The following is a 27567-nucleotide window of genomic DNA, read 5'->3' on the forward strand; positions in this document are numbered from 1 at the left end:
GCCATTTTAAGCTTTGGAGCATCCTAGGTTGTCTTTTAATGGGATCCGAGCTTAAAGCGTCCGTTTTGTTCATGAACGCTGGTTTCACCAGCACAGTTTGCTCTCTTTTGGGGCTCACCAACTTCTGGACTATCTGGTGGGGGGGCTCCGAGTGTGACCGTGAGTGTGTGCCTGTGTGTGAGTGTGTGGGGATGGGAAGCAGGTCCCTTCTGTGTATCACTCATCTATTTATAGTGAGAACAAATCCCAGATATGAGAGGAATCCTGCCACCACTTGGAGGCAGGACGGACGAGAGAGGAGGTGGAGAGAGAGAGAGAGAAAGAAAGTGCGAGAAGGGAAGAGATGGGAAGTAAAGAGTCAACCCATGCGTGTGGAAAGTCAGCCTGCAGTCAGTTCAACTTTTGTGTCGTCAGCAGGTACGTTGCGTCTAGTTTGTGTTGTCTTGTCTGACATCAGTGGCGGGTCTTGTGTAATTGCGGGGATTGCAAATAAAAAAACATTTGAAGCTTTTCACGAGGATGATTTGATGTCGGCTGCCAACATCACGAGTACAGAATGTGTGTGTCGCGTCAAGGGCAGCTGAGTGTGTATTGTTGTCGCACAAAACAAAACAGCACCCTGGAAACTCAGCCAGCGCAAGTCTTGCTGCCCCCCCCCCCCTGCAAAAAAAGGCCACAGCTTGATAAGATAAATAGGCCATGGAAAGTTCTACAATTACACGCCAGCTGGGGTGTGCACGTGAGTGTGCGTGGGTGTGCGAGTTACTGTCAACCCAAACACACACACCACATCGCTTTGCCTTAGCCAAGCCCACTATAGCTTAATGCTAACAAACAATGCTAAAACAAACACGTATGTAGCGGTGCTTTCAAACTTGATACAAGCAAACAATACTCAAATGCATATATTCTTTATCGTCTGCAAAGAGCAACTGAGATTACTGCGACTCGCTGAGGAATTTTGAGCAGCTTCATGTGTGTCCGGCGCACACCTGTAGGAGTAGCACAATGTGCATCGAAATGTTTTTTTCTCAAGTGCAATATAATAGAATGTCCAATTCTAATCTAAAAGTACTTAAACAGCTCAAGCTTCTGTCGAGCAAAGTGTAATGATCGCTTCTGATTGCCACTTCAATAACATTTGCTTTGGCGTTCTGAATGGAAAGTACAATAGAGAGCAAAAAAAAAAAGTTTTTCAAATGTGATGAAAACAATGAACGTTTGTTGAAACACATGGACAAAAGTATTAGGACGGCTGCAGGAAGTGAGTTGCGCGCCCTTTTGCAGCCGCAAAAGCTTTTATTCTAATGGGAAGACGCTCGACTAGATTTTGGAAGCAAGCGTGAGTGTGTTCGTTCAAATCCAACTTTGCCTTTTTTGCACTGGGAACAGAAAAGGTCATTTGTCAAAGCGTTCTCACAAAGCTGAAAGCGTGCAATTGTTTCTTTTTTCAGGGCCAAATAAAATCATTGGATTATCGGTCGCATTCACAATGTCCAAATAAGTGACTAATATTTTGGCAGGCGATCAGTCCAGCGTGTTCCCCGCTTGGCTAAAGTCTGCTGAAACTCAGCTCTTTGGTTCGTTCATTGTGTGGCCTCGCAGCCGTCTCATCAATGATGCACACGACAGTTCCTCTATACCTGCCGCTCCGTGCGGGGTCGCGAGGCAACTGAAACGTTATCCCGGGACGGAGAAAGCACGCGGAAGCAGAGGACACACACGCACACGCACACGCGCACAATGTCGCCGATCCTCGACTGAATGTCCGCGTTCTCTGTCGGCAGCCTTCAAGTCAGAGGCCATTATGTCTAAACCTTCATCCAACGTCAAGGCCCTGCAGGTAAAAAACAAAACAAATTGCTTGCTAGTGTGTGACTGGATGCATTTTAGAAGAGCAATTGTCGACGTATTTGTGGGAAAATGATGATCATGTACCAGAAAAATTACACTTTTTTTATAGAAGCCTGCACTTATTTATATACACATGTATGGGTAGATGTCATCCAATACGTATACAGACACACACACACACACACGCACACACCTATGTATAGTACAGTACTGTACAAACTGGAAGTCATCACTTGTTGCTTGGCACATTTCCTACTCGTGCTCTAAAGTGATGGAAGTCACGGAGCACTGAATCAATCAACCAAAAGATTCACTTTTAGAGCAGAGCTTCCGTGCCAAAACACCAAATCAAGGACAGGAAGATCGGCAGGCAAACAGTCGGATGAAAATGAATGACACAAGTTTCAATTTCAAGCTATTTTCAGCACAGTGCCACGTGTTTATTGGTTTTGTGATGGTGGCTAAGCTAACATGCTAAAAACAAAAATGGGCCCAAAAAAAAATAAAAAAATACACAAACTAGTCACTGTGTGCGTTTAAGTCTTTATTGGTGAAGGCAAGAGCACAACCGCTTCCAAAGTTGACATGAGTTGCAAAGAGGCTTTGGGAGTTGAAGTGCAGCAGCGTTTCAGCCAGGCAGAGCGCGTATGGCGGCGGCGGCGGCGGCGCATGTTCGAATGGCGCGTATTCTCACGTCATGTTTCCCGTCTCGCTCCGCCTGCTTGTGCTCGTTTGCTCGTCTAACCATGAGTCGACATCTTTTTCCTCTCCTTACGTCACTTTTGTCGTACGGAAGAACAGCGTCACAATAAGAGCACAAATAATCATAACGATATCGATTAAAAAAAAGTTTAGTACATCAACATTTTGAGTGTTTGTTGTCAACGGGGACATTTTATGTCAAGACTCACTCTTGGCAGATGAGATGTCACAAAATGTCTATTTGAAGCTCCTCAACTCATTTGAACAAAGTCAAGATGCCACAAGATGGCAAGAAAGCAAAACTCCAATATTTTGGGGACTTTTAAATTGCTTGTATGCAAAAAAATGGTTCAATTAAAAACACTTAATGGTGAGCTAAAAAAAAAAAAACACTTTTGTATGTTAATTGTACCTTTAAAATAGCATCACAATAGCATATTAATTATATATATATATATATTGTAAACAAAATAGTACAATTTATCGATGACACTTCTACTCCCGTTTGTCTTTGGTTGCTCCCGGCGGAATGTTAGGCGATGATTGTTAACGGCACGCGGAATTCATTGAAGCAAACATGCTGCGGATGGACACCTTCTCTCCACAACCTTCTTCCATCCAACGCAAACGATCGTTGTAATAACAAAAATCCTCCTTCAGACACTTTCCACAATGTACACCGAGTGCGCATTGACACGCACGAGTAAACACATCTGAGCACACTCCTTTTAGGGGCAAGACTGGAGGATTGTGGGTCAAGGCACACACACACACACACACACTCGCACACCTCAGTTTCTCAATGGCTCTTTCATGCTGTCCGTCAGGCTAATCTGAACATCCCGATGGGGGCTCTGCGTCCGGGGGCGGGGCATCCTGTGAGGAAGAGAGAGGAGACGGGAGACACACACGTGGTAAGACAACGTATCAAACACGCAAACACACACACACATTTGGCACAAAATATTAGCTCAGTAAATTCTGAACGCGGCCTAACAATCCTAATTGGCTCGTGCAAACATTCATTCAGATGCACAGTAATCTGATTACATTTCCCGCAGGCCCACTCGCCAACGGAACAACCGAGCGACGGAACGCACACGCCGCAGGAGGAAAAAAAGCCTTTGCCCGGCGCCGTCAAGCCGCCGGGGCCAGCCGTCAACCTGTCGGAGTTGCAGAACGTCAAGAGCGAGTTACGATGGGTCACCAAGGAATAACGCAAAAGGTGAGTGGCGGGAACAAAGACAGTTCTCGGGAGCTTTTTCATCTACAGTTTGACTGGCGAATCCAGTTTAGTAGAAACGGCCTCAGTGTGGCGTTTGGAAATGTTTTCAAGTCATCACATTTCAGCGTCAAGAATAAATTTTAAGGCTGTTGTTATTTTTATCAACCAATGTCAGGTGTCAAAACTGGACATTAGTGAGCCAATAGAAAGCTAGGAGGAGTCGATTGCATGCTGTGACGTTCGTGTCCACACGGGGGCAGCGTAGTCTGTTGCACTCGCTTCACGGTGCGGGCAGGCCAGGCTGAGTCAGGTGCTATTTATAGCTCAGATAAGTGAAAGTGTCAAATTCAAGTTTGTGTTTTAAGGCCAGCCGAGTATAAGAAACACAAGGTCAAGTCATGAAAAGTGAACATTCCTTCTTTGTAAGGTTGCCTTTATTTTTTTTGTCCTTTAGAACCGTGCTGAGGGAGCGCAACATCCACTTGCTGGTTACCATGGCGATGCAACAGGATTCCAATCACACGACAACATCAACAAACCTCCCGTCGAGCGTCACCACCCCAGCCCCCCCCCAAAAAAAGAAAATGGTCAGCTCGGCCTGTTGTTGTTTAAAATCCGACACAATTCTTTGGACGCAAGCCAACCATGTGAAGCGTTTCGATTGCGGAGAATTTGGAGCGAGTCAGCCTAACTCGAGTGTTTGGGCCTTTCAGTCGATGAAGACGAAGCAAAAAAAAAAAGACTTGGAAAACTAGTCAACGGTCATCAGCATTTGATTTGTAAATCTTTTCAGTTCGAAGTGGGTCTTTTTTGTTATTTTTGTCTTGTCAATAAATTGTCTTGGTTGAAATGAAGTCCTCATCTTAACTTTGAGGAAGTGAGCATGGGCCAATGTCGGCGTCAAATACCACCGTGTTTATCATCCCATGAACCTCTCGTATAGGTGCTCTGTGCATCATCACTTTACATGCCACTCTCACACACACACACACGCACAAACAGAGAGAGTGAGCGAGCAATGCGGAACAGCTGTATCTAAGTTTAGCCTCCATCAGGTCGGCGTGCAATGACAACATCCACACGGGACAATCTGACATTGTGTGGGAAGGAAGAAAACGTGACGCAAAGAGGCGTGATGCTTATTTTGGTGCTCATGAAAACACACACACACACACCCTTCGAATGTGGGCGCGTACACTCACCTCGGAGGGCGGCGCGCATCTCTTCCGAGATAATAATCCTAAATCGCAGTCAAATGTAAATGGCAGAGAAGGCGGCGGCGCCGTGAAACAAAAGTTGCTCGCACGTGGAAGACGGTGTTGTGTGTCGCGTTTCTCTCCGCGTCAGACGGACGGACGGTCGCAGAAACACACAAACAGCTTCCAGGAGCTCGCCATTAATCAAACGTCCATAAACACGCCGCAACCCGATAGAGGTTGCACCAAAATAAGCGCACGAGCTTAGCATCTCTTGTCGACATCCTTGTCGTGACACTCGGCCAAAATTTCGATGCGGTTGATGCGTGACCGTTTTGAGACGAGCGAGAGGCCGAAGCGTTCGTTGTTTCTATTCTTGTCACCATGGCGATGAGAGCGCTTAAGTGCCTGAGCCACGGCGCCCTTGGACTCAGACGGCCAGCCGTGTTTACCAATGAGTTCATCCATTGGGACAGACTGTAAACCCTGCCAATGTGTGTGTGTGCGTGCGTGTGTGTGTGTGGTATTTGGCTGATAGTCCCACCCGGGGCGCAGACCAAAGGGCAGCGGACATAAAGTGAAGGATCACATTGGGAACATCACAAAGAAAGATGGGAGGTGGAGCTGGTACTGCAGGATTTAGCTTGTGTGTGTGTGTGTGTGATAGTCCCACCCCGGGCGGAGACCAAAGGGCAGCGGACAAAAAGCGAAGGATCCGATTCAGGGCATCACAAATCAGACCGGAGGTTGTTGGGAGGGTCGGTTTCGGAGGGCGTTGTCAGTTGAGAATCGTAAGACGGTAGGATTGACCGTTGTTTTTTTTTTTGGAGGATGGACAGCTACTCCATCCTTTACAGCTCGTCCCACAGGACGGAGCTGCTCGCCCGCTTCCAGCGTTTGCGCTCAGCCGGGAGGATGTGCGACGTGGTGCTTGAGACGGAAGGCGCCTCCTTCCCGTGCCACCGGGCCCTCCTGGCCAGCTCCAGTGATTATTTTTGGGCTCTGTTCGGGGAGGCTACCCCAGAGAGATTAGCGCGCAGCGTCAGGCTACCGGCGCTAACACCTGTAGGCTTAGATGTCATCTTAGACTTCCTGTACTCTGGTTGGCTCAGGGTGTCCACGAGCACACTTCCTGATGTTTTGGAGGCGGCAAGGTACCTGCAAGTGGAGACGGCCGTTTCCATCTGCGAACGCTACATCACGGATGAGCTCAGCACGGAGAACTGCTGCTGCTATGCTAACGTAGCAGAGCAGCACGCGTTAACGGATGCGTTGGAAGCAGCAAATGACACCATCGCCACCGAGATGGCCACTCTTCTGCAAGAAAGACGGGACCATCTCCTGGGCTTGAACATCCAATCGTTTATGGCGGTGCTGGACGCCGAAGAAATTCCAGCAGTGAAAGAGGTGGAGCTGGTCAAGCTGGCGCTGGACTGGTTGGGTGAGAACGGACCCCTCCCACTGCTGCAATCCAATCAGCTGCTAAGCCGCTTGCGCTTGGGATTGGTCGCTCCTGCTGATCTTGCGCACCTGAGCCACGCCAGCCAAGCCATGAAGACACCTTTGCTAAGGAGCCAGGTGACGAGGGCACTGGAGTACCACAGAACAGGTTCGGCAAGGCCAGTAAGGCAGAACAAACAGTCAACACTCAGAGCGGCCAACCGAGTGCTACTTGTCGGTGGTAGTTCGAGTCCAGACCACCCGGGCCAGGAGGTTTTGACGTTCAATCTGAAAACCAGGACGTTTGCATCCCTCGCTACCTGCCTGCCGCTGAGACTAAGGAACCACTGCGTGTGCTCTTTGGGGGGCTTCCTCTTTGTGGTGGGAGGGGAAGTGGTGAGCGAGGCAGACGAGAAACCCGTCAGCGCAGAAACCTCCAACCAGGTATGGAGGTACGACCCCCGCTTTGAGTGTTGGCAGCAGGTGGAGTCCATGCAGCAGAGGAGGACCAAGTTCGCCTGCTGCGCCACCGCCAAGTCCATCTACGCCATTGGGGGGCAACGCACACCCGCCGACACAAACACACCTGCCACGATGGCTTCCGTGGAGTTTTATGACTCAGAGGAAGGAGCTTGGAGGCGGGGACCGCCCATGCCAGGACCGCTTCACGGTCACGCTGGCGCCGTGCTCGGAGAGAAAATTTATGTGTCGGGCGGTCTCTCGGACCTGATCCCGGGCCAGAGCCAAAGCAGAAAAGAAGTTCTGTGCTGGGACAGCGTGACTAGACTCTGGAAAAATGTGGCGCCCATGTCCATCGGCAGGTTCGGCCATCGCCTGGCGAGCGTCCACGGTTATATTTACGCCCTCCTCGGGATGTACGAGCCCTATTGCGATATCGAGCGCTACGACCCGGTAGAGGACCACTGGACGCGCCTTAGACCGCTGCTCACTCCTTCGTTCAGCTACGGGATGGCGGCGATGCCAAGCGGGAGCGTCCTCGTGTTTGGCGGGAGGAAGTGGAGCAACGGGCAGGAGGTGGTGCTGAAGAGCGTGCTGGAGTATGAACCCAAGAAAGATCACTGGAGGGAGATCTGTCTGCTGCCAAGACCGCTCACGGGAACGGAGTGCACGTTCCTACCGATGCCCGACTAAAGCACACAACGGTCGGGTCTGTCCCATTTTATGCACATTTTGATGCTAATTTTAGGAGCTAGCTATTGATTACCCGGGTTTATCAAAGACACAGCCGCTCCGATTCACAAAGAGACTCCCGGTCTTTGAAAGAATGCTCTTTGAAGATTGACTCTTTCTTTGCCTGCGGCACAATGCTGCCTCACACGGGTCAGTCTTGGTACGCGTCCACAATTTCTGCCAACGGAGCTCTTGGAGACTTGACTTAAAATTGGATTACCCATACGGAGGATCCACAAAATGGATTTTTTTTTCTCAGTTGACAAACAGCTCGAAATGTGCACCACCGCCATCCACAGGACCGGAGTGGAACAGCACAGACCCAAATGTTCATGCTCGACTTTCCATCGCAGTCTTGCGGCGGGAGCGGGAACTTAAATACAACATATCTAAAACCGCACAGCGTCTCCCCGGCTTAAGATGAGCCGAGAACTATTTAAGGCCAAGGTGAGGACATTTAGCAGGAAGCAGACGTCAACGGCCGACAGAGGTCAGTGGGGTGGACGAGGGAAACGCCGGCTGAATTTGTAAGCGAAGCTCGGGAAGAGAGCGGCATCTCCGAGCATTTAGAAGCAATTATTGATTTAACTTCACGTCTTTTTTGACTTTCAGTTTCATTACGACCTCTGTCAGCTCGTCGAAGCCGCAGTGTGGTTATAAAAAGAAAAAAAGAGTGATTAGTCGCTTGTGTTTAGTTGCCGTCATTAGCATTAACCTCAGCTACTTTCTGCATCAACGATTAAAAAGTGCAAATATGAATTGTCCTCATTCTTTGACCTCGCATAAACTCAAAACAAAATACACGGTCATCCAAACGACCAAACTTTATTGATCCGCACGCGTCGTCCAACAGAACACACACATTTTTTTTAAAATCACACTCATTTATAACTTCAGCATTAAATGATCTCGACACTCCTAAAAAAAACTAAAAACAAATCGAGTACATCAGCCAAGTGACTGCATCTAGCACGTTGGAACACAAAACTATCGAATAATTATAATCCAATCAATAATATTCTGCGTATTTACAGCGACTCACGACCAGCGTCGGCGGCATGAAGCCGAAATGCCAGCTCAGCTTTGCGTTCTTCCGGCCTTTCTCGATTCGCCGCTTCGTGGCTTTGTGCCATTCAAGGCCAAGAGTCAGAATATTAGGAACACCTGAGATGCGTCATATCCAAATGTTCCAAGAAATGGATCAAGCGCACTTGTGCAAACGACAAGCGCAATCATAAAGAGCGTGAAATTAGAACATTTTTAGATGGGTTCGCCCAATGTTCAATTTCAGAACATTGATGCTATTTATCAATCTGTTGTACAAAGAATGGCTGGAAAAAAAAATGAAGCATACACTCTCCTTTTCAATTGTCAAGTTCCAAATGACTTCTCACGACGTCAACGCTGGGACGGCCACGCCTCGCTTTTTGCGTTGGTGCGCACGCGCATCAGACGTGCGTCTCGATATAGGAGTGCGTGTGGGAGAGCGAGGGCGTCAAGGGCGGGCCGGGCTCGGCCTCGGTCTCGGGTTGGGGCTCGACCTCGGGCTCGGGTTCGACCCGGTCGGCCTCGGGCTCGTCCGCCTCGTTTGGCGCCCGGGAGAAGTTCTCCTGATAAGCTCGCTTCCATTCCTGGAACTCTGCGGACGAGAGCTGGGGGCGGGCCAAGAGCCTGTCAATCAGCGCTAGCTCGCCCTCTCTGTCCTACGCACAAACACAGGACGGGAGCGCGGACGCTTTATTGGCGGTGGGAGGGGCTGACAAAGCGTTTCCACGTTTAAAACGCAGACACACGGAAAGCAAGACAGACACAAAGTTTGGGGACGTCCGATGTTTGGAAGGCTCCGGAATCAAGAATGGTATTCCTTTTGCCCACGACTCGGAGCGAAGATTCTCGACTTTCAAGCCAATGGGGAATTTCAAACTCGATGCGAGAATGTCGGATGTTGGATGTCAACACGGCGGTAGCGGGTGTTTGGGGATGGCAATGCGTCCGCCGCATGCACCGCATTCATGGATCATATAACAAAAAAAAGTCGAAATGCATTCAATGGCAACTTGATGCGATGATGATTCTGTCAGCGCAAGAAGAAGTCATTGTGCAGACTCTGATCCCGTGCAGCTGAACGTTAGTGATTCGGAAGTGTTTTCAATCAAAGTCGGCTCGCTTCTCCCGCTACAGTTTAACCTCCGCCGTGCCTTTGCGGTTTCCACAGCAACTGAAGAATCTCACCAGCTCACAATTTGGACAACATGTCCCTTTTCAAGACTTGAATGAGCTTTAGCGCGGGAAATCATTCAGTGAAGCAGACCTCCCCAAACTCAGCCAACAGTGGTGCCTTGACTTACGAGTCTCATTTGTCCAAAAAAAAATCAAGGTACCACTGCATTCCCTGCAAGCGGAGATATTAAACGGGGGACGAACATGACAAAGATCAGCCACAGACCGACAAGAAAAGCTCCCGAACCCCAGACGCCGACCGTCCACACAACAGGACAACAGCTCGCAGGCCGCAAACAAATTGGAGCAGGAGACACAGTGAGACGCGACCAGACGGGACATTTGACAGAGCGTGTTGCTGACACGCTGTTCCATGCACGATACGGCTCGTCGGGATGCGAGCCAGCTGGCCAGACAAGAGCGCTCAACGAGAAAAAGTACAACAAAATCAATCACTTGAAATTCTCTTTTAGGGATGCAAATGAACCGCCTTGGAGAGTTTTTATAGCAGCCGCATAATATCTAGGAGTGCGTTCTCTGCAATGATTCGTCTGCAAGTGGTCACTGTTTGCGCAACATTTCCAATTTAGGCGCCAAATTGGAAATGTTGCGCAAACAGTGACCACTTGCAGACGAATCATTGCAGAGAACGCCTTCAATCTTTTTGATCAACTATTGTGAGCTTCTATTTATTTTCACGGTTCATAATTCACAAAATATTATTAACGCTTTGTTGGCCAAGGAACCAATGAAAATGACGAAAAAACTACAATCAATGATGCAAATATTGATGATGAAATCTTTTTTTTTTTTTATTTTAATCAATTTACCGAAAAGTAGGTGGTCAAAACTTTTTTTTTTGTTTAAGGGACAAGTCATTCAAGTTAAAATGTGTCGGAAAATGTAAAATACTTTCTTTTAGTCATAAATAATTATAATTTGCATGTTTACATTAAATTGTTCATTAAGCTCTTTCTTTATTCACTATTAATCAATTAACTAATTTGTTAATGAGGGATGAATAAAAAAAACGGAAAAAATACATTTCAATTGACAGTATTAAGGCTAAACAAATACAAAAAAAATTACATGAATATATTTTTTTTTAAAATGAAATGAACGACTGGTGAGTTTATTTCTTTAAAAAAAAATTTCAGTCCTGTAATAATTAGTCGAACGAAATTTGCCTTTTTACATCCAAAAAATGGTTTATTAAAATGTTTTTTGCTTTATTTTATTTTTTTTCATTCTTTGTTGATTTACGAGCCCGATTCAAGAAGACCGCTGAGCTAAATTGTTTAATCTGACCAAGAACGCTCGCACCAACCTTCAGCGTGGAGCTCAGGATGCGAAGGTCATGCAGACGCTCGTTGAGCTGCGGGTCGGCCGTCCGCCGCAGGAACGACTGCCTGAACGCCGACTGGCCTTTGGCTTCGCACTCGCGGCCGAAGGGACACACGCCGCCTTGCTCGCACGCGCGGAACAGGTCGCCCAGCGACGCCCCCTCGCTGCCACCTTGAGGCACAAACAACATTTTATTTATTTTTTTTTCCACAATTTTTTTCCCGTCTTTATTTGAACTAGTATGCCCCCCCCCCCTTCCTCACTGTTGTGTGCGTGCGGCTCCTCCTTGGCGGGCGGCGCCAGCAGCGTGTGTAGGTTGCTGTCACGCGGCAGCGTGAAGCTGCGAGGTTTCCCTCCTTGCGTTGCCATAGGAATGAGCCTTTGCATCGCCATGGGCAACGGTACATTTCTCGGCGCGGGAAGCGTGTAGACCGCCCCGGCCGACATGGGCGTCGGGCTGGCCGGGTTGGGCTCGGCGAAGACCGCGTCCTCTGAAATGAGAAGGCGATCAGACAAAGTTGGCGAGGAGATAGTTGATGGAAAATGTAACTGAGATGTACAAATCGTCACCGGGGCGCTTGAAACCAAGTGTGGAATTAAAGCACCAGGATGCAAATAGGCACTTTCTGCTTTTTTTTGTTTGCAAAAATGGAGGTACATCATGCCAATCGCCAAGTTTTCAAAACTGAGTTGCCCTTGCTTTGACGCTCCGCCCCCAATCCTTACGCTCTTCATTCGTATAAGACAGAACTGCCCCCCAAAACGGAGTCATTTCAACAGGTTTAGATCATTTTTCAAGAAGCAACTTGTGTCAAAAATATGAAGCCGTGGTGTTACCGAGCGGTCCCGTCTGCAGGTAGTGCAGTCCGGCTTCTGTCAGCGGCGTCTCGATCAAGTCCTGCCAGGAACGTCTCTGAGACGAGGATGAGCGGCCGGGGGAGCCGGTCTCGCTGCTGCCCCCCGCTGGACTGGAGCGGTACTGCAGGGTTAATTTCAGTGTCAGGCCGTGTTACGTCTTAACTCGCTAAATCTTGACAGAAGCGGAGCTTAAACGGGAAACGTTGCCCTGGAGGCGCTGATGCAACAGAAGCTGTTAACGTTATTTAGACGGGAATTCAAATTACACGCCATAAAAGGAATCATGAAGCTGTGGAATGAGTGTCATGATTGCAAATTAGGACAAATGCATTCAAGTGTCACTTAGTTTGGAAATGTGATGACGTAGCCAAAGGAATGATTTTTACCCAACGCACCTCCACAGGGTCACATCGGTACGCCATATCGCTGCTGTTGCTGCCCCCTGGCCTCCTGCCGCTGTGCATGGTACCGCCCCCAAGAGGACCAGGGTGATACTGCGGCTCGGCGGCGGCGGCGGCGGGCTCTCCGCAAAGAAAGTCCTCCTGGGACGAGCGGGAACGCGACGTCTCGGTGGAAGACAGTCGCGTCGTTCGGCCTTCCGAGTAAGCGCTCATCTAGAAAAAGAAGGTTGGCAAGATGGCACCAAAGCACTACTTGTGTCTTTTTACGCCATTTGGTGCATTGAGCTAGGAGTGGAAATCATTCTGGAAGCAGAACTCAAATCGCTTGAGTCTCAAATCGTCTTTGAAATGAATGGAAATGCCATAAATCCGTTTCAAAAAGAACTTGGGCGTCAATATCGTGTCAACTCTTTGCAGAGGATAAAGACTGCGATATTGGGTGTTTCTATGCTTGCAGATTTTCACCGATCCCCCACAATAAATGAAGGAATGCGGGCCTGCTCTTCATGGTGGCTTGATGTGGGTCAGCAGTTCCAGCAGTGCAAATTTAGCCGTAGCCTGCGGCTGAAGGTTAAATGAGCGAACTTTGAAACGTGAACGCGGCTCGCAGAAGAGCAGGCCGGCATATCTTGGCCGAGTGGGTCGGTAGCGCGCGTGACTCACCGACGGGGGTCGCGGGTACGTATCGTACGGAGGCGGGGGGCTGTCCTGTTTGGGGCTGGAGGTGGCGTCATCCTCGTGCTCGCTCTCGCTCCAGTAATCTGCGGCAAAGCCACGCACGTTAGCTTCCACGTGTCACCACCACTGCAGGTGGACGACCGCATCAACATGCGTCTGCAATCCAAGCCGGAAATTGTGACGTGTGTTGGAATCGTTTCGTACAGCATTGAAATCATCAAATGAAAAGTGAAGGGAGACGCTGGATGTGTTGCGTTGACCCTCCTGCCATCTTGTGGCTCCTCCCAGAATTGAAATGATCACTTTGGGCAGAAAACAATGATTTGGTTTCATTTATTGGAATCTGGGATGTGCTTGTAAGGATTTTCCCCCACCTAAAAATGCATTTGAAATAAATTGAAGACTCTAAAGTACATTTTCTTGTTACGACTTACAAAATATATTCAGATGGGCGCTTTCATTTTTGAGCACGCATTTTTCAATGCATGGAAAAAACATCCACGATCCTAACCCAACAACAAATAACCATTTATTGTATTTTTTTTTCCCAGCTAAAAGGACTCTCTTGCATAAAAATTCAAGAATGGCACAAAACCGCGCAACAAGAAAGCAAATGTTTTTCGTAATTTTATATGATGCAGTTCATGTGTTTTCAAATAAGTAAAAAAAAAAAATCAAGAAATATTTGACGTGTCTCAGACATGTCAGCCATCTAGTGGTGATTGGCGATATTACAACTCGGGCCATTTTGAAGGCTCACCTTGCTCTTGGCGAATCCTCTCTCGCTCGGCGTAGCCCACGGCGGCCATGTTGAGTCGACTCAGCCATCTGCGTGTCAGAAGGCCTTCGGGTTGAACACGCGCACGCGCAAACAGAAACACAAGATGACTTGCCAAACATTTCACGTCCGATTTGACCTGTTCATGTCGTCCACGCCATCTGCCGCAAAGAAGAAACTCTTGACCTTGGGGTGGCAAGCTTTGAATGCACTGGAAAGCGCAAACGTGCGCGGTGAGACACGCACGCACGTGCGCACGCACACGCACACAATCCCGCATCGTCTTTTCATTGTTCACTTACTACTTCTTTCGGCATTCACTGGCGCGATCGATTTTAAACTCGGGGAGACTGACAAAGCCCTCTGCTTTCTCATCCTGCACACAAGAGATGACTTCAAATGAGTTGACGACGACGAGACGGCGAAGCTCAAACACCAAATTCCACCCGGAAAACTTTTTTTTTTTTTTTTGGAGCGCAACGTTTGACTGGCGTTGCCTCGAAGCGCTTTGCAGCCATTCGGCGGCCGGCGCGGGAATTGCGGCGTTTTACCTCTTCGTTGATGTACCAGTACAGGCAGTTGTCCTTCAGAACGAACCAGTACTTCTTCCATTTCTGAGAAAAGTAACCCTTGGCATCTCTCTTGCGCCACAACCAGCCCTCGCAGTCGCCCCGGCCCAGCGCCTTGCAGGAAACGCGGCGGCGGCTCAGGCCGGCCAAACTTCGCCCTGGAAACAAAAACGTTCAACACGTTCCACACAAATATCTTCACTTCTACTTTGACCACCTCTGCATTTCATGAAACGTAACAATACGAGTTTGCTTTCGACTTGAGGAGCATTTTTCAGAGCGGGCTCCTCATTCCCGCAAAGAAAACATTTCCTTGATTTCAGTGCAATGAGCAAATTGCAATCTTGCAAAACTGACCAACGTGTGACGAGTTGACGCCGCATAAACGACACTCAGGGGCCAAAAACGCCGGCGTCGGCTTTACAGAGACGATCATGATCACTTTTAGGGATTCTTGTAAAATGCTTTTTTTTTTTGTGACAACAGAAACGAGAGTCCGACAAACATTTCATGGCCTCTGTCGAAATGTGCAGATGAAGCTTTGACGGCAGAAAGGAAGAGCGTCATGCATTGGAATTGAAAGCTAACTGAATGGTTTTCCTGGTGGGACGTTGAATGGCGCATCCGCTTTCATGTTGTCGCCAATTCAGGATGGCGGCCGCACGCGTGGCGGCGAGGAGGCGGCAGGCCACCCACCGGAGGCCTCCTCGCCAAATACGCGCCGCACCGCCCGCACGTGCCGCTACCGTTTGATACCGTATTTGGTTTGCTGGGACGTTTTTCTCATGCAAAATATGTGCTTTGGCGTCATAAAGTTGAGGAAACACTCATTGAGTTTATTCTTGCCGCGCTGACAACTCTTCCTAATCGGTATCAAAGGGCAAAATATTGCTTTGCCTTTCATGTCCCCGTTTAGATCTCGTGTTGCTTGATAGAACATTTGCCGTCTTCAATTTGGTGATACGGGAACAACGTTGCTCCAGACGCCGTCGCTGGCGGGGTCGCTCGTTTAGCGGCAACGACGGCCGCGTTCGCGTCAGCAAAGATCACAGTTGCCTTTCGCTTCTTTTAATTCATGTCAAAAGAAATGAGCAAACGCGGCGGCTTCCTTCGAGCGCGACTGACGATCCAAAGCCAACGAGCCGCTTCGTGGCTTACCTTTATTCTTCTTCCGGGTCTTCGTCTGCAGCGAGGAGGCCTGTTGATACGTCTGTCGGAGAAAAACCAGAGTTGATTATCTCGGTGACCTTTTTAGCTGCAAAGCATCGCCGGTCGTAAATGGGATGGATATCGAGGAGCACAGGAGCACACTTGGGCAATTATTTCAAGGTATCGAGTCGTCGGCAAGGGTGCCGATACAAGCCATCGATACTTAAGATATGATCATCTTTTTTTTCCCATTTATGTCATCGTATTAATTGACATTTGATGCGGAACGAGTACTACTGGGATCGGTGAGTACTCGAGAGTGAATACTTGAACCGGTTATAGACTGAAAAAAAGTGACATTGAAAATTCCCGGGGTTGGCATTTTGGCCAGCTATTAATTTCATACAGTTTGACCCCCCCTGAGTCCGAGTACGGCGTTATATCTAAAAAAAAAGAGAAGTGCGGCCGCGTCACAGCGCCACAAATATCGGTGCCTGGAGCTCAGCCATTCGCCGCCCGCCGCTCGCCTGGGCTCATGACAAGGGCCCGCCCACGTCCACTGGCACGCCATCTGCCATCGCAACAGCCGCGCATGCAAAAAGAATTTTCAAGGAGATGCCGTCAAGACGTATAAGATCACCGTCGGACAAAAAGACGAGTCAGCGTTGGCTGAGGTCAAGCGCTGCTCAGCCAAAGAAGAGAATGCTTGGGATTAATTCTTTAAAAATGAGGACGCGCACCTGTAAAAATGCAAACTACTTTTGTCCTTTTCACTCAGTTAGCCACATTAGCTTGCTAGCATTGCAAGATTTGTTTGCGGCACGTATTATGCGCATGTTTTGCATCTTGTGGAGTCGTCGAACGTGACGATTATTTGTGTGGACGCGGGAAATGATGCTCAATCCGTTTGCTTCATTTCACTTCACATGACGCACTAAGCAGAAAGCGACCTACGTGGTAAATGGAGGCGGGGTCTCGGGGTGGCGACTCTCTCTGATTGGCTTGGAGAATGTAGTGGGAGGGGCTCTGGCTGTGGTGGCTGCGCCGTTTGGCGCGCTTGGCCGTGTCGTTGCTCCGCTTGCCCGGACGCGCCGTGTGGGAGGCGTAGTCGTCGGACGCGGCGCGCTCGTCCACCCCGCCGCCGCCCGTCAGGCCCACGTAACGCAGCAGCGACGCCTCTGTGGAAAGCACGTTTGAGGACGAGTGACTTCAGAATTTTAGGAGGGGTTTTTTTTTGGGGGTGGGGGCAAACACACTGACGTGTGAATGGAAACTGAAAGGTTTGCAAATGTGAATGAAAGTACTGTGTGAGATGACAAAGACTAAATACAGATGTGTGTGTGCGCGTGCGTGTGTGTGTGCTTTCCACGGGGGGGTTATGTCGGGGGTCTCGCTACCTCTTTGATACCTCTCAACTCTCCTGTGGTGGCCTGGTTGCTAGGCAGCGAGCGAGCGGCCAAGAGAAGCGACAAGAGCTGCTGTCAGGGTTGCCATGGCAACAGCGAGAGTGATTCGTGTGGAGGTCAGAAAGAATAGTCTTCTTCTTCTTCTTCTTTTTTTTTTCTCTTTATCTTTTTCTTTCCAGCTCTCCTCCTCCTGTCTGCGTGTACGGATTATATTTTTATCCCGTGCAGCCAGCCAGCGCGCCCGTCTTTGATTTTTCTTCTGCCTTTGTGCCAGCCACCTCTTGCCATGTTTTGGCCTCTGCTAATCGCAGAGAGAATTAGAGAACATCGAGGTGCACTGATCTCCCAAGAAACCCAAGTACAAGTACGTTGTCACTTGAGCAGAATTTCCAGGAGTCGGAATCACGCATTTTGGTTATTTTCACTCTTCAAAACAAATATCTGCACTTTTTACTCCGGACTTTGTCAAAATAGGCGAGTTCCTTTTTTTTTTTTAACCTTTCTGGATGACAACACAACAAAAAAAAAAAAAAAACGATCGATCGAGAGCAGGAAAAATTCAAAACAACAGCGTCATGTTTGCGAGAATCTTTTTTTTTTTGGATTAATAGCAAAGCGTTTGACTTTTCCCTCAGAGTATTTTTGTCAACAGGTTTCTGTACTTTAACTGAACTCCTTCAGACTCTTTTCTCTCACCATAAAAAAAAAGTTATGTTTTTAGCTTTTTCCATTCTTTCGTAGTCGGCAGTGGAATGTGAGTCCATTTCAACAAAACTCGCGGTTTCTGCCCCAAAAGCAGAGAAAACAAACTTTTCATGAAAAGGTGTCAAGCAGATGGCGCCTATGATGCAAATATTAAATTGCAGTGGATGAATGAAAACGACCGAAACGAGGTAAGTGCCGAGTGTGAAATCTTTTTGGATCTCCAAATGCTGTCACGCGCGGAGACGAGAACCTACGTGGGACTCACCTCGGCGGCTTTCCCGGTGAAGCTCGGCGGGGTCTTCGTAGTCGCCCCCCCAGTTGCACTCCACGGGCATCGAAATGGGCCTGAGCCGGCCTGCAAGCGAGCAAGCGGCCGCAATCACCGCGTGTTCGCGGCCTTGTGATTGTTTTTGTCGAGTGGCTCAATTGTGGAGAACGACCGCACTGCACTCATCCAAAAGGTAGGCGTAAGCGCTCACCGTACGTCGGCGTGGTGCAGTAAACCGGCTCGTCCTCCTCTGGCCGCCGGGATTCTTGATCCAGGAACGAGTTGGGCGAATCCGATCGCTTGGTCACGCCGCTGTGGCCGCGAGATGCCTCGTCGCCCGACAAGGTGACCGCTTGGTCTCTGCAGAGGCGAGACGGTGAAAGGAGTGGATTTTTTTTAACATGTACTGAAAAGTCTTTGTCGACAGACCTGGGCGTATACGGCTCCATGGGCGGAGGCGGAATGTAGAGTTCGTGGAGGGCGGAGGTCTTGGTGGGGGTGCCCGAAGGCGTGGCCGAGCTGCTGCCCGGGCTTCGGGTGGGCTGCAAAATGGGAAACGACAAATCATTGGAAGAAATCATAAAGTAGCGAAAAGGTCGTTTCCAGGACCGTTGAGGCAAAACGAGTCAAGAAAATGTTGTCACATGTTCAGATCATTTCATACGCGCTACTGCCGCCTACAGGACGGAAGTGGAACTACATTGCCTGCTGATTGAACTTTTGAATTTGGCAATTTGGCAACTTCCTCCACTTTTATATCGTAAGAAAAGCCGCAGTGTTTTATTCGGGCCGGGCTCTTCAACTCCTCTTTTATGTGTCGTGAAAACATGGCGATGGGCAGGTTGATGGGCCGGATTTACGGATGCCGTAAACGACACGAATACAACGTTGGGCAAGGTGACTATAGAAGCAATTCAGGACAAAATAATGAATTGAAGCCATTAAAAATCTGAACCTTCATGTGCCTCGGCGCGCTACTTTCTTTTCTCAAAGCAACAGAGAGCAATTTTGGAATTGGAATTTTCAAGCGCTAATTCACGACAATATTGCCAATGGCAACGGACAGCGGCTTCGAAACCAGAGCTGCGACCTAATTACAGGCTTTGGCTGAGGCCCGTCGGGGGAGCAAAGTGGGCCAAGGCGTCGTCTCCATCAAGTCGGGCGCGTCCTACCTGCAGGGCCAGCGGCTTCCAGCGCATGTTTTTGAGCAGGGCCGGCGCCGAGCTGAGCGTGCTCTGCGGCCGCTTCTTCAGCGTGAGGGACACCACGCCCTTGTCGGCGCGCAGCGAGCCCACCAGGTTGCGCAGCTGCCAGCCCACCTGTGGAAAGCGCCGAGTCGTGATGAGCGGAGGTGGAGGTGCCGAGACTCTCCACAGAACTTGCTTATGTAACCCGCCCTCAATCGGACCACGCGCTCACTCGCTGCACCTGCACGAGCTCAGAAAATGAGACAGCAGTGTACCAACCATTTGTCTACCTTCGAAAACTTTTTTGCGACATTTATTCTCCCCATCAATCCAGACGCACAAAAAAATGTTCGAGCTTTGCACAAACTCACCACCGTCTGGTGATTGACTTGAATGACTTCATCCCCGGCGTGGATCTTCTTGCAGCGGTCGGCCGGAGACTGCAAACATGTCGAGGAGACGCAGAAACAGGAAACGTGTGAGTGGACGGCGAGCGTCGTATCGATCGCGGCGCGGAGCGTTAACGGCGTTCTCGCCGCGCAACCCGATATGATGTCAGCTCAGAGATATTCTCGGCCGGCGGGCTACCGCGTCCGTCCACGTCTGGCGGGCGGCCAGAAACGCACTTTGGTCTGTTCCGCATGCTTTGTTTCGTTCATCTCTCACCCCTTCCGTCGTTCCCGTGATCACGTGGAGGCCGTCGTAGGTTGACTTGATGTACATTCCCTGCAAAACAAAATACATTTGCAATGGGGCGAGATCCACTGCAAGAGTTGGCATTAAAACAAAACAAAAAAAAAACGCCATCAGTTTGATTAGTTTCATTTGTTACCAGGCCTTCGGAGGCTTTGACGTTGGCGAGGTGGACCAGCTCCAAGTGGGCCGACTGAGACACCAGCGGGTCCGACGACACGCACACGATGTGCTCGCACACCTCCGACAGAGTCTTGCACTGGCGCAAAAAAAAAAAAAGAGAACAGTAAAGTTTGCATTATGTGATGAGAGGAGGTTTTTTTTTTTGGTTTGTTTTTTTTGACCCGTGACGGAAGAAATGAATGAATGAATGACAAGTAAATCGTCTAACTTCCCGGCTCGCTTTTTTTTTTTGTTTTCAAACATCGTCACACTTTTCTTAATATGCAGTGACAACGCTAAAAAAAAATGAATGCGTATGCGCTCAACAAAATGGAAGTGACGTTCATGAAAAACATTTGAAACCGACTTTAATGAAAGTCGAGCGAGCCATTTGATTGGGAGAGACAAATATTAAGTTCATGTGACAGGTGTAATCTGTTTTTTTTATCTTTTTAATTTCATTTATGGACCTCGTCGCCGCCCCGAGGTTTTGAAAAAAAAAAATGGAGCTTGAAAAAAATGCACGAAACGTCCAAACGTTCATTAAATATTATGTCCCCCATTTGCAAAATATTCTAACACGTGACTTGAGATAAAAGAAAAAGATTCTTGTGTTGGCACTAAAGCAACTTTTTTGGTTTTTTTTAAGAACACGTTTCCGGCGTTTCCAAACAAGTCCGACTCACCACATGCAGGATTTTATTCTCTGTCTCGAACACGGTGCAGTCCTGAGGGGCACACAAACAGAATGTCAGCAACAGCGCACTCCGCCGCTTGCCGTCCGCGCCTTGACTCAGTCAAGCGCTCACCTGCGTGCTGCCAAATCAAAACAATCCCACGCAAAGTCACTCGCAGACAAGCCGCTCTTTTATTTGGACGATCAGCAATCCTCAAAGACAGACTACCAGCAAACAATCGGAAAAAAAAAGAAAGAAAGCCTCACTGAGGTTTCGTTTTGCTGCCAGTGAGCGGAAAACTCACACGCGGGGTCAAGGGTCAACTGAAAAAGGTCCTGGTGAAGCTCATCCTAAGTTGCTTAGGCGATGAGTTGAGTCAACAAAGATGAACGGACGATCACCAAGCTCGATTTAAGCAAAGCCTTCGTTCACCCCGAGAGGGAGAAAAGACGTGTCGAGTCCGAAACACGGAACAGCACACACGAGCGCGGACAATCCACACACACGCAAACACACACTACCTGCTGCACAATGGTGGTGAGCTCCAGGCACAGCTGGATGACGTTATTTCGGGTGACTGAGTAGTCGGCCACCGCGGCGAAAGGAGACCTGCGGAGAAGCAAAAATCTTCCTCGTGTGGACGCAGGACGTAAAAAAAAAAGTTACACTGCAAACGTGCACACGGGACACATGATTGGGCACACCTCCAAAGTCTAATCATGAGCGCCAGTAAATAAAAATAAGAATTCAAATTCACACTCAGTTATGAACATTCAACACGTTGAAGCGCGGAAGTGAGCGACACGGCCAAAAACCCGAAAACGAGCACGGGGACACACTCGGCGGCTCCGAAGACGCACATTTTGCTGTTGGACCGCCGGCTCGTGCGCCATGTGGGTCGTCGCCATTGAGGTTGCGTGCTATATACACACGCAGGGCCGAAGGCGAGCCAAGCCGGCCGCCCGCTGGCTAAACGGCGGACCGCCAAAACTCAGATTGTCAGGCGATCGCCAACACAAGCAGCGATGGTATGCACTTTGTGGACTCAAATAGAATTACAGAAATTCGTATGGTTACAAAATGAGCGTTGAATTAGAAGAAGGCTACGGATTCATTTTGAAAAAAGAAAAACAGAAAACCGCAACAACGTCGAGCTTCTCTTTGCATTTCATTCGATTAGTTCCCACTAAGGGTAGTTTACGTGAATGGATTATGTGTCTTTCAAAGGCTTGTTGCCATGGCAACGGTCCACATCCTCACTGCCTTTATTTAAGAGATCCACCTTAAACACCGGCGTTAATTCACTTGGCGCAGATGAGCTTTAAAATTGCATTAGCGGGGACGATTGTCAGCGAGTCGCTCTGAAATCCGCCAGCGAATCCTCCCACGCACGCACCGTGGCGTCACATGACTAATTCATGGGCAGGTGCTTGCAAACGTGCACATCAAAAAGGAAATTGACGAGGTGAGATTTTTCTCTCCCTGGCAGATGCGGGAAACTTTATTGATTGATTTATTTTGTGGCCACGCGTGCGCTGCGTCAGTTGGCCGACGGCGTGACGCACGAGCCTGCAAGCGCTGACTGCGAGCGGCGCCCACGTACGGTCAGGAAGACGTCTTTGATTGCCTTCAGTAGACGCCGATGGACCGAGACGTCCACGTCGCGAGCCCGACACGGCGAGAGGGGGAGGTGGGGGCGCCTTGGCGTCGTATCAAAGCGCCCGCCGCGCGTCCACTCCAAAGTCGTCTCGCTAATGAAGCGCGGCCGGCTCCTTCCTCGAGTCCCTTGCTGCCGTTTTACGGTTGCATCATCGTTACGTGGGCGGCCGCTTGTGCAGTGCATGCAGATGTGGGGGTGTGCGTCAACGTGGGTGTGTGTGCGTGTGCGTGTAGGGCGCGAGCGAGCGCACGAGTGGGCGTGCGGCATTTGGAGACCTTTGCAGACGACAACACGGAGATGGTGACATTCAATTGATTTGAACCTCATGTCGCTGATTGGCTGCGACAGAAAACCGCAGACGGCGATTGGACGCACGCTGCAAAAGGCGAAAACTCCCTCGCTCAAAACGCGTGGTGAGCATGCCGGCGAATCGCCAAAATCGCGAGGCCACCCATGAAGATTCGGAATTGCCAATCGGTGCCACAACATGGCGACAAAGTACTTTTCTTTCTCTATACAATTATTTTCAAGCGATAGTTTATTTGTTTTTGTTTTTTTTAAACGTTGTGCCACAACATGACAGAGATGCGTTCCAATTTTGATCTGAGCTTGGGTCCAGCACTGCGGCACTGACCGCGAACTGAACCCGGGAACTGCACAAAAGTTAGCAGCATGTGTTGCTGAAGTTGCTCTCACCGATCCAGCCAGGCGAGCAGACTCTTGGCGGCGGTGATGAGGTCGACCACGGAGGTGAGCAGGTCGTTGGGGAGCCGCCGCGACGTCCTGCTCTCCGATTGGCTGCTGCGACGGCGGCCCGAAATGAAGTTCTGCAGGTTTTTGGCCGAGGCGCCCAGCTTGTGGGCCAGCGTCCTGACGCTCTCCGTCTCCAGGCCGGAGTTCTGCGCAATGCACGTTTATTTATCTGCGGGAAACCAGTCGAAAACCTCGCCGGCATTCAACACCTTACCAGTGCGCAGAGCAGGTCCACAGCTTCCAGTATGAGCTCCTGGTGTCCGATACGAGACACGCCGAGGTCCTCCAGCTCGGCATGGCTGATCCTGAGCAGCCTCTCGCCGCACACGCCGCCACGCTCAAACACACACACGTACTGCTGCAGGCAGTCATCCAAACCTGCAACACACACACACACACACACACCGCAAGAAAACGTTTTTTTTCACACTGCATGATTTGAATTGTGCTGCCCTTTTTTATGTCTGCTGGCTCTTTTCACTGGTTGATGTATGATGTCACTTTTGTGCGACACATTATAAGAGAACTACAAGTCCCTTCTTCTGGTGAACGGCCATTCAGTCATATCGGTTAAAATGATTGCCAAAGACTGGAAGTAAGGACATTTTTAGTTAGTTTTTGTAAACGTCAAATTTAAGTATCAGTTGGTTTCCGTTTAATCTATTTTTAAACAGCATTTTTGTTTATTTTGTCAAAGAAAATGTTTGTTTTTTTATTTTAGTTTAGTTTCCGTAAACTAAGATAACCACAACAGAGATGCTAGTCAGCGTTAGCATGAAGCTAGCGGACTCAAAATGCTAAACTATGTGCCTACTCGTATCTCGAGTCTGCACTCGCAAAGTCAAAACAAAAGCACACACACACAAACGATGCAGGAGTTTGTTGTGCTAACCAAGGACCGAAAGACTTAAAGAATCATCTTGCCCCCATAATGTTTTCCTACGCGACTTCGAGTGTGCATTCGTGCAGTTGAGCTGCGAAACTTTGCTCACCGAGCTGCTCCGATTGCCCAAATAAAGAATGTATCCAGCCTCTGACCTCGAAACAAACACGCCTGTCGGAGGGCAAATATGCGCACGCACACACTTACGAACACGCCCTTGCGCACACTCGTCCTCTGAAGGAGCGAGCATTGATTTCCCCTGCTGCTCCGAGCGCGCTCCATAACAAAGTCATCCGTCAGAAGCCCTCCAAGACAAATGCAAACACGAGGAAGCAGCTGTTTAATTGCAAGCACGCACACGTGCAGCGACACGCACGCGCAGCGACACACGCGCACGCACTCCCTCGTGCACTCTTGCTTCCCCATCGACAACTGCAAATACAAAGAGAGTGTTCCCCATTCATCAAGTTCCAGACTTAACCGCAGCATACAAAAACTATTTCAAAGAATAAAAAGATGACAATATTTTCATGATTTGACTCTTCACTATAGTTTTGTTTTCATTTACTTTGTTTTGACGTTTCACAGTGATCAATCGGTTTTCAGCATATTAAGCACATTCATTCTCATCTGAAATATTCCGAAAACTAAGGTTCTGCTGTATTTTTTGTGCGCTCAAATGTCAAAGCGGGTCAAATTCAACCTGCAATGTAGCTCCCAAACACGCCCACGCACGCGCACACACACTTCTCTGCTATTTTTAATGCACTCCCAGCGAGTGTTTTATTGAGTGTTAATAGCGCCTCCCAGTAGACGAGAAGCCGATTAAAACAATGTCGGCTCTCGCAGCCAGAGTGTTACTCTGCTGCTGAAAGAGGCTCACGAGCAGAAGGAGTAGTCGGGTGGATGAAGACGCACTCTGAGGCCACATTTGGCCTCGTAATCGCCGATGCCCGTGAATAGCGACGAGGCAATTTGTGAGTGGCGTCGCAGAGTGCCCGCACGCCCACGCTTGGGGTGCGACGCACATTTAATATACATCGGCAATGTAGAGGTTTACTTGTGTGCGTCAGAGCCAGAACGGCGCTCATTCAAAGGTTACGGTGAGTCCTCGGTGAAATCTTTATTTGGGAATTTAGCGGGGAAAAGCAAGCAGAAATGCACGAGAAGTCGATTTTTCGTTGTTCGGGTCGGCTTGAAATAAGTCGTTTCGTCTTCAAGTCATCTTTATAACGCATTGCCACCTCCTAGCTGGTCTTCAGAACGAGAGAAGACCGCAAGCACCTTCATGTAGTACCACGTCGTGCCACACAACGTGGGGGGGCAGCACTGAGCTCTGCTGGAAGAGATGGAGCATAATTGGAAACTTGGGCGAGCTCAAGCGCAGCTCAAGAGCAGGCCGAACGCGTCACGTTCCCTCGCTCTGTCGGTATGCGCCGATGCGCCGCGAGTGTCGGACAGAGACATCGTAATGAAGATGAAGGTCCGATATTTGCGTACGGAACACAATAAGCACGCGTGCCTGTGCTCAAATGCGACCCAAAAAATGCATGATTCATAGCTGACTCACGCACTCGACTCCCACAGATGCGCACTTTGCACAAGAGAAGGCGAGCCAAACTCCCACACACGCACACGCACGCGCACGCGCACAAGCTGGAGGTCCCGCAGTGACTCCTTGAATGTTTGAGAGGTGGACAACAACAGATCCGGGCTTGCAATTCTGCCAATGCTGTCATGAGTTGCGACTCAGTGCAGCAGGATGTTACATTGTCGATATTCTTAATTTCATGCGCTGAAGACACTTCCCCTAACAACCCAGACTAAACTTAGCTCCTCCCCTCACATCAACTTGCAGTGATTTCTTGGCAAGCAATTGCCCCCCCCACCCCAAAAAAATCATGAAGCACAAGTTAAGATGTTGAGCAGCCAACAGGACTGACTTAGCCACTCCCCTTAAAGCGCACACATCACATATTCGGGTGTTCGTTTCTACTTGGACACAAGCGAGGCTCCGTTCTGATTAAATGAAGCTCCTCACCTCACTTCAACACACTTCCTTGACCTCAAAATGGCGCCCAAGCACCATGTTTATATTGCGGCTCAGATACAGACGTTGTCGCCAAATCGAAAATGCCTGGACCCTGTGACCCCCCCCCAAACGTCCCTGGCATATGTTGCACATGATCACACACACACACAGTGTTGCCAGACACACCCGAGAGGCCGAACATGGCTCGAATGTCGCATGAAGGCCCGGCACACGCGTGTCGTCGAGTGCCTAGCTTGCGCAAAGGTTTGTTGTGTGTCGTGTGCTCTGTTGTGTTTTTTGTTGTGTTCGGGGCGGGTGGGCAGCCGTTCGCTCTCGTCAGCTGTTGAGCACAGACGCTCTGAGACCAACAACTCGCCATCCGCCCACATGCCAAGCACACGCACACACACACACACGCGCAAATAAGCACACGCCATATGCACATGACCAACCGGTAACCTCGCGGGAAATGTGACAATCTCGGTCACGATTTGTGATTGCGCGTCACTGAGTGAGACATCCTTGACCTGATTTCTTTTTTATACAACAAACCATCAACATTCAATGTCATGAGTCATTTTTATGTTTTTTTAATGAAGGTCAGTCTGAAACTGAGATGCTCGGGGCTCCACGAGCCGTAGCTTGGGGCATGGCAAAATTGTGACTTTTTTTGTTTTTAATGAATATTATTCGTGAGGTTGAATTACACAATTCTCGATTCAACGATTGAAAATGTTTGACTTTGATGATTGGTGTTTGTTGAGAGAGAAAAAAAATAACAATTACAGACCACGTCTGGACGGAGCTCGTGGGGAATTCAAACCAAATTCTTGTACGGCCTTGCACGTCATCGAGTGTCCGGTCAGTCGACCCTCCCAAAAAGTGTTCCTCGCTCATGCACGTTGTTGTGCAGCAACAAATCAAGTCGACTTGACGTTCCGCAAAGCGACTTTCGCTGCGTTCGCAAGCCTGCGGGCGGCGAGCGGCGAGCGGCTCAATTATGCACGGATGCAAGCTGTCATCTGCTGCGAAATGGGCGGCAAGGAAGAACAAAGGTTCTCGCAGGAAAGTCGCCACACACACAAATGAATAAAAGAAAACAAAAAGAAAGAAAAAGAAGTCAAGTCATCTTGACATCATCGTCAGAGATGGATACATGGAGATATATGAAGAACATAATCGATGATTTTGCAATTCACGAATATGTTGTTTGTTTTCACCTAAAACTACTGACACAGCAAAACTCCCAAACTGCAAATACAAGCATTGTCATTTTTTGGGCTAGAAAATGCCAAATAGAGAAAAAGCTCAACTATTGTTTCTATACAATAAATGAATCGTGACGCGTCCGAAAGATGACATAAAAGATTTTTTTTCTTTTCATCATCATCTTCATCATCTTCATCCTGGCCTCTCACGCACCTTTCATCCAGTCCACCACTTGGCTCGCCGTCCACTTGCTGACCGGCTCCATCACCAGCGCCATCGGGTAAACTTTGCGCCGTCACCCCCACCCCTTTCTCCTCCTCCACTCCC

The 27567-nt window shown here is 49.1% G+C and overlaps 3 protein-coding genes across 6 annotated transcripts; 2 read left to right on the top strand and 1 right to left on the bottom strand.

The window, feature by feature from the left end:
- Positions 1–97: 97 nt before the first annotated feature.
- Positions 98–4386, top strand: smpx (small muscle protein X-linked). The gene is made up of 5 exons (XM_088282708.1): positions 98–417; positions 1788–1843; positions 3384–3470; positions 3618–3781; positions 4236–4386. Exons 1-4 carry the CDS (start codon positions 192–194, stop codon positions 3771–3773), a joined length of 525 nt encoding a protein of 174 aa, XP_088138834.1. The 5' UTR covers positions 98–191; the 3' UTR covers positions 3774–3781; positions 4236–4386.
- cnksr2a (connector enhancer of kinase suppressor of Ras 2a) lies at positions 2030–27567 on the bottom strand. 4 transcript variants are annotated; one of them, XR_015839886.1, is made up of 25 exons: positions 27454–27567; positions 23331–23494; positions 23060–23262; positions 21225–21312; positions 20713–20754; positions 20004–20123; positions 19838–19897; positions 19543–19611; positions 19157–19303; positions 18414–18526; positions 18196–18344; positions 17982–18071; positions 16560–16783; positions 15615–15666; positions 14439–14614; positions 14190–14263; positions 14027–14098; positions 13870–13937; positions 13095–13192; positions 12426–12644; positions 12010–12151; positions 11436–11663; positions 11156–11343; positions 3335–3432; positions 2030–2047 (listed from the first exon to the last, which is right to left on the bottom strand). XR_015839886.1 is itself a non-coding variant. In XM_088282705.1 (24 exons), the coding sequence occupies exons 1-24, from the start codon at positions 27515–27517 to the stop codon at positions 3385–3387; spliced, it is 2898 nt and encodes a 965-aa protein (XP_088138831.1). In that variant the 5' UTR covers positions 27518–27567; the 3' UTR covers positions 2384–3384. The 4 variants fall into 4 exon arrangements, 3 of the variants coding, with proteins under 3 accessions (XP_088138831.1, XP_088138829.1, XP_088138830.1); XM_088282705.1 differs by lacking the exon at positions 2030–2047 and having other exon boundaries at positions 2384–3432; XM_088282703.1 differs by lacking the exons at positions 2030–2047; positions 3335–3432 and adding an exon at positions 8648–9311.
- klhl34 (kelch-like family member 34) lies at positions 5609–8040 on the top strand. Its single transcript, XM_088282706.1, has one exon. It carries the CDS (start codon positions 5809–5811, stop codon positions 7567–7569), a length of 1761 nt encoding a protein of 586 aa, XP_088138832.1. The 5' UTR covers positions 5609–5808; the 3' UTR covers positions 7570–8040.

This window comes from Idiotropiscis lumnitzeri, chromosome 19, assembly GCF_059441095.1.
Source record: "Idiotropiscis lumnitzeri isolate Australia: NSW breed Sydney's pygmy pipehorse chromosome 19, RoL_Ilum_1.0, whole genome shotgun sequence".
NCBI classification, from domain to species: domain Eukaryota; kingdom Metazoa; phylum Chordata; class Actinopteri; order Syngnathiformes; family Syngnathidae; genus Idiotropiscis; species Idiotropiscis lumnitzeri.